General features: G+C 34.0%; 1 protein-coding gene across 1 annotated transcript in view; it reads right to left on the bottom strand.

Annotated features, from left to right (window-relative positions):
• Positions 1-13,382, bottom strand: part of LOC149802202 (uncharacterized) — a 104,336-nt gene that overhangs the window by 2,867 nt on the left and 88,087 nt on the right. Inside the window, exons 6-8 of the mRNA XM_089956906.1 lie at positions 8,988-9,167; positions 2,257-2,428; positions 530-668 (exon numbers count right to left, since the gene is read on the bottom strand). Coding sequence (XP_089813032.1) covers positions 530-668; positions 2,257-2,428; positions 8,988-9,167 — 491 coding nt within the window. The remainder of the gene's footprint in view (positions 1-529; positions 669-2,256; positions 2,429-8,987; positions 9,168-13,382) is intronic.

Below are 13,382 nucleotides of genomic sequence, written 5' to 3'. Positions count from 1 at the left end.
TGTTTATTGTGCAGAAATCTTTTTTCTTGTTTCAGCCACAGTGACCTTAAACTTTGAACTTTAGACCACCTAAACATGAGAAAATGTCTCACCTCAGAAGCAAGCCATCTGCTTACTTTGATTATGGACTATGATGTCAAATATTAGTGTCAAAAAAAAAAACAACAAGTATATAGTCCAGATCACTAATGTAGAAATAATGTTAACGTTCAAAAGCATTTTTTTCTTTCAGTAGCATGGCTTTAACCTTTATTATTGTGAAGAAGCAAAATAGCTAACAAAGGACAGACAAGAGGCAAACATCATCACAACATAATGCATTCTGCCTTATGGTAGGTGTATTAAAAGGGACACAAATCTCTTATTTTACAAAAAGATGCTTCCACAATATTTTTTTTAAGGTACAAGAGTTCTAAGAGTAAACTTGTACAAATTGTGACTTTCACATGATTTTGCCACTGGGAATGGACACCTATCTTTGGCCCAAATAGGCTTTAAAACAAAGGACCTAATTATTGTTAGGACTAACCCTAAGAAAGTTTTTGGTTGCTGGTGGAATGGCATTGCGTAGATCAGCAGGCACAAATCTGTAGATCCCCTGTAATGTCTCATGCTCGATAGGTGATATCATGGAGGGCTCTATGGCCTTGTCTATTAAATGGTAGTATCTGGAATAAAACAACAGAATTTCCTGTTAAATTGTTTTACAAACAGCATTTGTCACCAAAGAAGCACAATTATAACACACACATTTTAAAGATTTTATATTGTTTTAAAATTTATCTTTCATGCTATATATCTTTTGCAGAATTTTAACATCTTTATAAGGTATTTTATTTTGCAAAAGTTTGCATTTATTTTGTAGGCTTTATAAACATTTTGCATATATTGTGCTAATTTTAGTCTGGTGTATGACAGAAACTATAAAACACTATAGGCAAAGCTAAATAAATTCAGACATCAGTAGCCAGTCTATTTTTTAAAATAAATTTAGAATGGTATGAGTGGTCATTTTTATGGGGATTAAATAAAGGTCAGTGAAGTTTATCCTAATTTTTGTGATGCAGTCATTCATAGCAGTGTCGAAATGCATATTTTACCAAGATATCACAGTCACTGGTCACATTCAGCAGTTGGTCACTCATAACAGATCATTTATATAATAAAATCGAACCATGCATTATGATTGTGGTCAGAAATGACAGGTGGTCACTCATAGCAGAGGTTGCTCATAGCATATTTACTGTATATATTAAGATGGAGTATTTAAATTTCTAATAATTGTGCAATTTAGGGGCCTAGTATCAAGTTTATACAAAACCATCTGATTAAACCAATGAATAATATCTGAAACGATACTTTTTATCTTTGCCCAAGATCAGTTATACAGGCAAATGCATCCTATGTTAAATGTTAAGGAGAGTATAACAATGCACACTATATGACGATAGCAATATTTAGTGTCATTTTAACATGTTTAGTATTAAAATACTAAATTCCATTATCTATTAGAAACACATACATGCTCATGAAATCTCTTCTTAAATGCTCTAATATCTTCAGCAGATTTTACAAATAGTGGAAGCTTGTTCCATAGATCTGTACCAGAATATTGATATATATCTGTAATGGTTATGAACTAAATAAGGTACATATAGAAGCTCCCATTTTATACAGACTAAATAATAACCAATCACAGACTGTGTTGCAATGAACCAATCACAGCTTGTGTTGCAATGTACTACTGCTAAGTTACACAGTATGCTGTATCAGCCTAAAGCACAAGTATTTGTAATTTTAACAATGCAAAATTTGCACTGACACCTGAATGGGTTGATATGCATTCAAATTACTCCATATCATTTGCTTTTCTGTGTCTTAATTCATAAATTTTACAAACTGCTTGTATTAGTAGTTAGAAGGTGTTGGTTTACCTGTTTATAAATGTTTAGAAAATTCTCATATTGCTTTGATAGGACTTGTTTAAAAATCAAAGATTAAATTAGAATCAAAATATTAGCAGGACAAATATGCATGTAATTTAATTGTACACTGTTTTATTCTTCATTATGAACAAAAATAAAGGCCAAAGAATATTATACAATTTAGAAAAAAGGTCTCCAGTATTTGAACAAGTAAATTTTGTCTGTTCACATGCAAAGGGACAAGTGGCAAATTTGGAGATCTCGAAACCCCTGAAAAATTCACTAATCTGTCTACCCTTAAAAAAATGATATGTTTTCAGTATTTCCTTACCTTGGCCTGTCCTCCTCTGTTGGAGTACTGGGCCTAGAGAGACCATGAGTGGAGTAATAGAAAGGATGGAAGACAACATTTAGAACTGCCCTTGTCTCTGGATCATGAAATTCATAGAAATCAGGTTTCTCTCCCTCCTCCTCCTCAAGTTCCTGACCATTTTGTGAAATATCTGCAACATTTATTACACCAATTACTGAAAATATTAATTGGAGATTTTTACAAATTCTATTTAAAAAACAACCTGGTTTATTTCTTTGATTTTGCTGATCAAAGAAAGATTATTATTCAGAATAATTCCAATTTTAATTTTATGTATATCAATATTATGTTGTTAATTATTATGATTATAGAAAATTAGGAAATTATATATTAAATACTAATTTTCTTTATGGTTCTTTTTATGATGAGGTTATTTTAGTAAACACATTACATATTTTCAGGATAGAAGAAAACATGTTGATGAGATATCAGTTCAGGTCATGCGGTTTATTAGAAAAACCAGGCAGACCTAATTCCTTACATCATAGTTGCTAAGGTACATGACTTTGTTGACAAGTTAGTGTAATTTCAAAAGGATTAATTGACCCTCATTCTGCTTTCTGTACTACATCTTTTTTATATAAGGGATTATTTATTGAACAATAGTTATTCCAAGCATAAACATTAATCTTAACAGAGTAAAATAGTTGTGATCAATTCCGTTGAGAGGATTTAATATTTATTTATGGCTTTATTTCAATTATTCATGGGAATTAGAAAGTGCTCAGACTTAAGGATTTAGTAGCAGTTTTGGAATTGCTGTGAATTCATTTAAAGACATTTAAGGTTATATCATTGTGATCTATCAAGACTATTGGCACATCAGCACAACAGAATGAACTTCATTCAGAATACCACTGGAACTCATTTGGAATACTTTATTCTTATGGACTTGCAATATAATTTGTAAGACTACATGTATTTAGCAATTCATTCACCATAAAGTGAGTTATATTTAATTTTTCACTTTCTATATTAAGGGAAATAAATTATATTTTGAATTTTACAAAACTTTTTTGTTTTTGCTCTTTTCTGTTACTTACTTTAAGACCACAGAGTTGTAAAACTAACTTCAAAATATGTTTTTGTCTTGAGAATGTATGCAATTAATACACATTTTCATAAATGATGAAAATGGAAAGTGCATCCTACAATCTCAGTGACATAAAAAAACAAATTGTATTTATAAAATATTTCTGCAACCACTGCAAATATTGATGACCATGTTTAAAAAAATTAAAACCTCTAGAAAAATTAAAAACATTCCTTTACTTACATGAAAATCTCATCAAGCATCCAATGACAAATATAAACATGCATCTCAAATTTCATTTTTCTACCTCACATGAGCTTAAATAAATTGTGCTAACAAGTTTTTAAAAAATGACAAAAAATTACAAAAACTGCTGTATGGTCTGAAAAATATAAGGTCATCTACATAATACAAAATATGCATACAAACTTCATTTGCTTACCTCAAGTGATTTTTGCTTAACTGTGCTAACAAATGTTTTTCGTATAAAAAAACTCCCAAAGTTCAAATATATGTATAAAAAAAACTAAAGAGTTCTGTAAACAGTACCTACCATATATACTCACTTATAAGTCAAGTTAAACTGCAAACAACAAAGACTGATCTGTAGTAGCATAATGCACCTGGAGATCAGGGTCAGTATTGTTTGTACTACTGATTACTCCTAACAAACTGCATAGACTCAGCTCTGTCAGTGCATTATGCGATGCAGATCTGGGTCTGTGCAGTCTGCAGTAGAACTTGTCTTATGAGCAAGTACATATGGTAATATGCCTACCAAGTGGTAAACAGTATCATTATACTTTCTTGTACGTAAAACCCTCTTTCATACATTGGATACTCAGGTACCAATATACTTGTATGTAAAACACTCTTTCACTGGCTGAATACTCAGGTACCAAAAGACTTGCACGTAAAACCCTTTTTTACTACTTGGACACTCAGGTACCAAAAGGCTTGTATCTAAGACCCTCTTTTACTGGTTTGATACTCAGGTACTAAATGTGTTGTAATTAACAACCCTCTTAGCTGCTTGGATACTCAGGCACTAAAAGACATGTACCTGGTATGCAAAACCCTCTTTCACTGCTTTAATACTCTGAGGTACTAAAAGCGTTGTATGTAACAACCCTTTTTGCTGCTTGTATACTCAATTACCAAAGATATAGTAAGAGTTTACCTCATGTACTGTGCTTCTACTGCTACTAGAGCTGGTTACCATGAAAAATTATGTACCGTAGTATTTCTGAACACACTGTGATATGTACCATGGCATACAGCACTGATATCTAAGGGACCAACAAGCCATCACATCCCTACTTCCACCAAAAATTAAATGTCCAGTGCCTTATAGTAGATGAATTTCCTATGTGAATACTAACTGTTGAGTTCTGATGTAAAACCTGCAACTTAAGTCTGGTGGTAAAATTTAATTTCCGCTGAAAGACATCATGCTGACATTAGAAGACCTAATGATATTGATAAAACAGAAGACACCTACAATTTTTCTAGCTACATTATTGATATAAAAGGCAGGGAAAGTTTGAATGGGATATCAACACTCTGCTAAAATATGTATCAGAGAGTGCCAATAAACATAAAACACACTTACTCAAAAAATTAGAAAATATTTAGTGCAGTTGAGAAATTATGTAAGCTTCAGACATAAAACAAGTTTGTTCTTGAAAACTGTAGCTGGTAAATAACTAAAACATGACATGCATTTGTATTTTTATTCTTTGTTTTGATTTTTTGATCCAAAATATTTCCACCAGTTGGATTTGACTCAAATGTTTCACAACATTCAATTTGACTTCTATATTGGCATACATGACACATGTCAAACATGTGATTAAAGGTTCATAAAAATAATTATATTTATAACAACACCAATAATGTTTGATAGATATAACAAGTTTGTAAAAAACAATGAAGGATAATTGTTTTGAACTATTTTCAATCTGATTAAAATCAGTCTCCACCATTATACATGAAGATCTTACAGTGACCGCTTAGGGGTCATGTTCTGGTAACCTATGTTATTACCATAATCACTAATTTTATCAACCAATCAGATGATGTCTTATATATTCACATTTTGAGACTAAGCAGTAAGGATGAAGAGCATGAATGTGTACCAAATGATTTAATTCACTTTCAGATTTTTGAAAGCTGCATTTCCGTTGGCTTAATTGAAAGGTCACCAGAACAGTCATCGTCAGATCTTCACAAATAATGAAAATATGCTATTAAAATAATAAAGTTGCAACAAAATTCCACTAGAATTTCTGTAAATTCCTTACTCATGGAGACTACCAACACACCAGTACAGCGAATATAACTTTATTGTACCTATAAAAAAATCATTGGCATAAAGAGGAGAAAATCCCATCAGAGCACAGTACACCAGCTGAGCACTGAAATTTTTCTATGGGAATTTCTCAGGAAGAGAGACTTGCAGGGCTGTCAAGAGTGTCTGACACCTGTATGTGGAGCACTTGCAGGGCTGTCAAGAGTGTCTGACACCTGTATGTGGAGCACTTGCAGGGCTGTCAAGAGTGTCTGACACCTGTATGTGGAGCACTGATAACTGAAATTCAATAAGTCTGATGATAACAAACAGCAACTGATACTCAATAAGTCTGATGATAACAAACAGCAACTGATACTCAATAAGTCTGATGATAACAAACAGCAACTGATACTCAATACATGCACTGTAGGAAGCGGGTATGAAGTATATAGGCATAACAGTTGAGTACATTTTAGTACTGACATAAATTGGGGGTCAAAAGCAAAGTTGTGAATGTATAAAATGTGGCAATGGCCCAAAAGAAGTAAAGGAAACCTTGTGACTATGGAACAGAGTGACTGTAATGAAGGCCCCCAATTTAAGGAAATGTCATGATTTATAAACTGAGAATGCAATAACGTGGAAAAAGAATGAACTTGATTTGGAACTGCATGATAATTCTGATAAAGGTATAAATATTAGATATTTGTATTAGATAACCAGTTAGGAATTCACATGTCTACTAATAGATGATACAGCTGAAAGGACAATATAGCATAGGATGTGAAAAGGAATGACTGACATGTACTGTAGGTATACAACTTCTGTGGAGTGTTCCAAAATTGTATTATGGTATCACTAAGTGAAGAAGCGGAATAGTACATTGTTTGACATAAGTGTGAACCAACTAGTGAGGCACACACCATGACATCTATCTCTATGCGAAGCAAATTCTATTGGGGTGTACCTGAATATATCTACAATATACATTAAAGGACCCTCAACCCATGGTTTGGATAAGATGGTCTGGAATTCCAGCCTTACCAGCACTGGTAGCTGCGCTCATGACCATTATAATGATGTGAATCATAACCTAACCTGGACAAAAAGCCTTAATGGTACTAATAAAGTTCTGCTTAAAGCATGACCATTGTCCATTAAATTAAAGTGGATCACAATGGCAAGCTCAAGCTAAATACACTGGAATTTCCTCATCATGTAGTAAGGATATACAAGGACATCATATTACACAGCATAAATATTTACATTCACACTTTGACAGAAAACATCCATCTTAGATGCTGTAAGATGCAGAATAAATAGGCACTTATCCATATCAAACATAATGTCCAACATACACAGATTGTTTGTTGTAGAAAAATGGGTTCCACAAATAGCAATTTCTTCACACAGCAGTAAGAGTTAAGTGTAATCATTAAGTCCATAGAGTTCCAAGCACTGCCAAATGTTACATAATATATAACATGTAATTGGAAGTTGTTTTTGCCTGTAAACACACTGCACCTTTAACACCTTTCAACATATTATGTAGTCTAAGTAAAGAACTAATATTAGTTAATGGAGTGTCGACACCAAGATGCAAGTATGTATGTTGAATACTGGCTAGATAAAGCTGCATAGTCTGATACATCAGGTACCACACCTTTGTACAATGAGCAATGAAGTAAATCAAGGTGTCCTTTTTCACAACAGTGGGCAAACTAGATCCTGGAATCCACAATCCTACCATTAGTAGGAAAGACCTGAAGGTTTGAACACCTGTTGAATAAACTGATCTGGTGTCCATAGTAAAAAGAAAGAGTCCCACAAGAAATTTACAGTATGCTTTGGGAGAAAAGTAGTCTTTTTGGAGGAGGGCACCTCACATGGTTGCTCTTCTGTTGTGGGTGCCAACTGCCGGAATCGAGCAATTTTTTTAAGCACTCCTTTTCTTGATCATTTGATACTTTTCTCTGAAGTCTTTCTCAACTGGGTTGATAAAACACTTGAGGTTTTCCTGAAATTCTACAACCAAAGGAAGTTCTTCATCATCACCAAGTTTAGAGTATGATACGGGTGAACCCAAACTGCATTCATTATTTCATTTGCAATTATTATGCATTTTGTGACCATTCAAAACAAAACACTTTTTTAAATTTCACTGGTTAAATTAACAATTTCAGAGACTGTAAGTGATGTTGCACAGAAATACTAAATGATACACTGTGCTCAATAGGTGTGTTCCTTATCTAGAATGCAAATCGTACAATGGATATGGCCAAGGCAAAAAGATGCAAGTTATTTGGCAGAAAACATTTTTTCTTCTTTCAGTCTTGGTAACCTTGACCCTTGAACTAATGATGTGGTGCTGAACTTAAACAGATGTTAAGAAATAATTTTCCCTACTTTCAGTACCTATGACACTGTCATTTTACTTTCCTTGTGTTAAATGCCATCCATGCACAAAGTTTGGTCAAAGTATGTGATAAAGAACTCAAGATATAAAGCAGAAACCATCCTTCTTTGAGTAACTGTGACTTTGACTTTCACCTTTTGACCCCAAATTACATGTTTTCTTTTTATCCTGAATGCATGCTACCAATAAAGTTTCATAAAGAAAGATGGTGGAGAATTCAAGTTATTGTGCAGAAACAAACTAGGGAACAGAAGGACAGATGGACACCATAACATTATAGGATGCTGCTGCATTAAGGTGGTCATATAAAAACCACTGCAATGACATGAAAATATAAACTGGTCATCTACATATGAATACAGATACACCAAAATAATGTAATTTGTATAATTCAAGTAGTTTTTACTTATCTGTTCTAAGTTTATAAATGTTTTTTAAAACAATTAAAATCGATGTAAGGGCCTGAAAATCTAATATTTACTTATAATTGAAAAAACAATCTCTTATTTCATGGCTCTGTGTCAAATAGTTTGTGTGCAATCATGCTATAATGGATTCAGTTTTAGGACTGCTGTAAGATATATGGATGGACAGCAGCAAAATTTTACACTCCCTTCTATTACAGTGGGTGGGAAATAAAAACTGGAGAGTTAAAAATTCATTTTGCGAGAAATGAGCTAAACCAAATAACTGAAACATATATAGAATCAGTATGGTCAAATAACCTCAAATAAGTCAGCAGAAGAAAACTAGCATTATATTAATGGCTCAATAATGAAAATGTTATTGGGGTTGGTGTCTTACAGCCAATCTGCTCATATTGCATTCAAGTCATTTGAGACAAAAAAGAGCATCCTTGACGTGTTATGCATGTAGGTATTTGGTTGGAAAACTTTACACTAATTTTGCAACACCAGGCAGAATAAAAAATATTCTCAATTTCTAACCTTCTGTAATGACCTCTGGCACAGGGGTCATCTCTTGAATGTAACCTGATGCAGGAAGGCCACTGTCATAACTTTCATCCACACTGATAGTACTCTGCCGTGGTGTGATGTTCTGTTGCGGTGTCTCATTCTGCCGAGGTGTCTCATCTGTCTGAGGTGTTCCACTTCGATACCCAAAACCTGAGGGGAAAAATGTGATGATAAGGTGAACTAAAGTCATTTCCATTCTACATTTATTACACTCACTCATGTAAACAAACGCATCCATGATCATGACTAATTTGGCTACAAATGACAATCAGTATAATGTGGTCAATTTGGTCAATCTGGTCAATTTGGTCAACAATGGTCAATTTGGTCAACAATGGTCAATTTGGTCAATCTGGTCAACCTGGTCAATTTGGTCAATCTGAAAAATTTGGTTAACAATGGTCAATTTGATCAACAATGGTCAATTTGGTCAACAATGGTCAATTTTGTCAATCTGGTCAGTGTGACCAATTTAGTTAACAATGGTCAATTTGGTCAATCTGGTCAATTTGGTCGATGTGGTCAATTCAGTCAATCTGGTCCATGTGATCAATTTGGTTAACAATGGTCAATTTGGTCAATCTGGTCAATGTGATCAATTTGGTTAACAATGGTCAATTTGGTCAATCTGGTCAATGTGATCAATTTGGTTAACAATGGTCAATTTGGTCAATCTGGTCAATGTGATAAATTTGGTTAACAATGGTCAATTTGGTCAATCTGGTCAATTCAGTCAGCACGTTCAATTTGGTCAATCTGGCCAATTCCAACTGAATCTACAAATTAATTATAGATACATACAAGGATGGTTTTCTTGTGATGCAAATTAAATGGTTCACATATTACATCTGTTTGGGCATTTCCTTTGGAAACATACTGGCATCCATAAACAATGCACTTGTAATTACTTTTCTGCATAATATATACCATTTTGTTCTGTTTGTTAATAATCTGGCTATTAGTTTTTTCAAATAAATTGTCTAATGTATGGGTGTAAAACCCTATTGATAGAACCAACATATGTCGACTGGAGAAGGATCTTTTCCGAACTGAAAGTTCTGAAGAGAAAAATGTCTCCTATCCATTTAAATAAACTGGGGGAGGGATTTCTAATTTGGCAAGATTAAAAAAACATCTGACCAGTGTGGACCAAGATCTACCAGCACATAATATACATACTGGCATCTGAACAGTGTGGACCCAGATCTACCAGTACATAACATATATTCTGGCATATCATCAGTGTGAACCCAGATCTACCAGTACATAACATATATTCTGGCATATCAGCAGTGAGGACCCTGATCTACCAGTACATATTACACACACATGCATCTGACCAGCACAGACCATGATCACCAGTACATAATACACACACTGGCATCTTACCAGTATGGACCATGATCTACCAGTACATGACATACACACTGGAATGTGAGAATTGTGGACCCTAATCACCAGTACATTATATAAATAATGGTACATGATATACAAACTGGCATATGATCTGTGCAGAACCAGATCTGCTATTACATAACATACATACTAGCATATGATATGTGCTGGGATATCATAAACATACCAGTATATAAGATACAAACTAGCAGATCTGCTGGTACATTATGTACACACTGTCAGTTACCATATATACTTGCTTGTAAGACAAGTCCAATTGCAAACTGCACAGATCAGATATGCCATCAGATAATGCACCAGCAGATCTGGGTCCATGTAGTTTGTTAGGAGTAATCAGTAGAACAAAAAACATATACTCTGATCAGCAGGCACATTATGCTGTGGTAATCAGATCTTTGTTGGTTGCAGTTTGACTTGACTTATAAGTGAGAGCATACAGTATTCTAGTACATTTACAGCAAAATATGTTGACCCTTGCTCTGCTAGCAAATTGTTTGATAGCAAGTCATGTTCTATATATGCTATTGGGTAAATGTGCAGCAGTACATTTTTAATGTATGTCAAGATTGTTGTTATTTTTACAGCACAGCAACACTTTTAAGACTATCTGATACACATTGGCTAAAGTGCCTTAGCCAAGGACAGTAGCTGGATCCTGGCTGATATTATGATGAACCCTTCTGGTAATGATTTAAATTTAAATGGATGTAAAAACATTTTCCTTCCTAGAACCTACACTTAGGCAAGGGGACCTGGCTAATGAATTATGTCACCTAGTTTACACATGATATATAATTGGTTAAAGTTTTATTAACATATCTTCAATGATTCAAACATAACGATCATGTCAAGGACACAAGTCACATAATTACAGTTCCCTTTGACATTAGTCTAACCCTGAGGCAGATGGCATGGTCTTGGGATTGCAAAAAACTGTATAGTCAGTGTATATATTTGGGCAAAGTTTCATTAAAAATTATACTTCTGTGGTTCAAACTTGTATTCTAGACAAGGGTACAAGTCACAGGATGACATCATCCCTTGTTGTGACACTTACCTGAGGTATGGTGTTCAGCAATAATATGCCACACATCTAGTCATTCTATATGATTAGGCAATGGGCCAGACAAGCAAAAAATAATGGTCTTGCATTGCCATCAAGAAAGGGCAATGTTTACTGGATTCTCTAAATGCAAAATCTTAAGCAAGTAAATATAGCCTTTTTTTAACAATATTTAACAAATGAATCCATGCATTACCCACCGTGTTAGTTGAGGCCAATTATGAAATAATGTCAAAAAACTAATCTGGTTCATAAATGCACTCGTACTGAAAAGAAAAGGATTATTTTTCACCATTCTCTGAAGATGATCTTAGGGATCACAAAAAATATGAAAGTTTCTAAATTTAAAATGGGAAAGAACAATCAAGCACAAACATCTGGTTATTTTAAGATTTAGAAATATGAATAAAGGACATTTTTCACAAATGTTCATTCATACATTATGCCAGCAGTGATTTCTGAAGATTAAATCAAATGTCTGAGGATAATTTTCATTGATTTGTGTAAAGGATATCCATCCTAAAAACATGCATAAATAAATAAAATATCTGGGTTGGATTATTTTTGATTTTTAATGGAAACACAGATTTTACAACTGAAATAAATTATTTACATTTTTTCTTCTGCATCTGTAGTCAAGTAAAAGAGATTAAATGACATTAGCTTGTGGGAAAATCTGTACGAGAGGTACATGTACCATATCCAGCCTAATAACAGCCCAAGGCACTCTGAAACTCAATGTATGGGGTAAATGCTTGAGATATATTTTCATTCTTAGAAATGCCCACACCCCTTTAGCTTCAACGGCAATGGACTGTTTGCAATCATCTGAAAAGTTTAATCGGAAACTGTATCCACATTTAAGTTTGATACTACAGCTGCGTCAAATATTGATCCATTTTTATGTGTCTAATGGTTGATAATAGTTGGAGGGTAGAGTGTAACAATAAATCATCTTATACATGTTCATAATGGGGAAAAGAAAATTCAACTTTAACTTATAACTGTTGGATCTGACGCCATATACATTTGAGCATGACCCAAAAAATTTAAAAACCAAACTACAAGATATGGGACAATGCAAAAGTCTATGTGCAAGAATGCATTTTCAGCTGTGGTAATGAGTACAACATGGTTAATGGTTAATGACGACTGCCAGACCGTCATTAAGCATCCATTTAAAAATAAAATACAGTGTTTACAAATGTCTACATACACTGTCAGACTAGCCCATCGGTAAATCTGCCAGAATACAGATGGGTCATGGATTTTTAGGTAATATTATAAGGAGACAGCTACCATGGTGGACAGCTACCTGATCTGTTAGCAGAGTCTACTGACAATGGGTTTTGGTGTTTAAATAAATGTGAATAAACAATTTTTTTGTTTCATCTCTATTTTATTTAACAAGAATAAAGTAATGCACTGCCATACTGATGTCAGGGCAGTGGCAGCAGCATTAGCACAGTGTTAAAGTTTATGGAGTCTATAAATCGAAAAAGAGAGTCTGAATTCAGCGTGATCATCTGAGTTCAGTGGGGTAATTGCTTATAATAGCAAATACTTTATGTAAACTAATCTGCTGTAATATCTGCAACAGTACTACAAAAAACTTAGTACTTAGCCTGTCTTTAACAACACATCCAACTGGCTGTGATTTACAGTTATCTCCAGCTGTATGTGATTTACAGTTATCTCCAGCTGTATGTGATTTACAGTTATCTCTGGCTGGCTGCGATTTACAGTCATCTCCAGCTGTGCGATTTACAGTCATCTCCAGCTGTACGATTTACAGTCTCCAGCTGTCCATGATTTACTGTATCTCCAGCTGACTGTGACTTACAGTATCTTCAGCTGGCTGTGATTTACAGCATCTCCAGCTGGCT

The sequence above is a fragment of the Sinohyriopsis cumingii genome, chromosome 4 (assembly GCF_028554795.1).
Source record: "Sinohyriopsis cumingii isolate HCF-2022 chromosome 4, ASM2855479v2, whole genome shotgun sequence".
Taxonomy (NCBI): domain Eukaryota; kingdom Metazoa; phylum Mollusca; class Bivalvia; order Unionida; family Unionidae; genus Sinohyriopsis; species Sinohyriopsis cumingii.
Note: the sequence above shows the minus strand (reverse complement) of the source record. Positions and strands in the feature narration are given on the sequence as shown.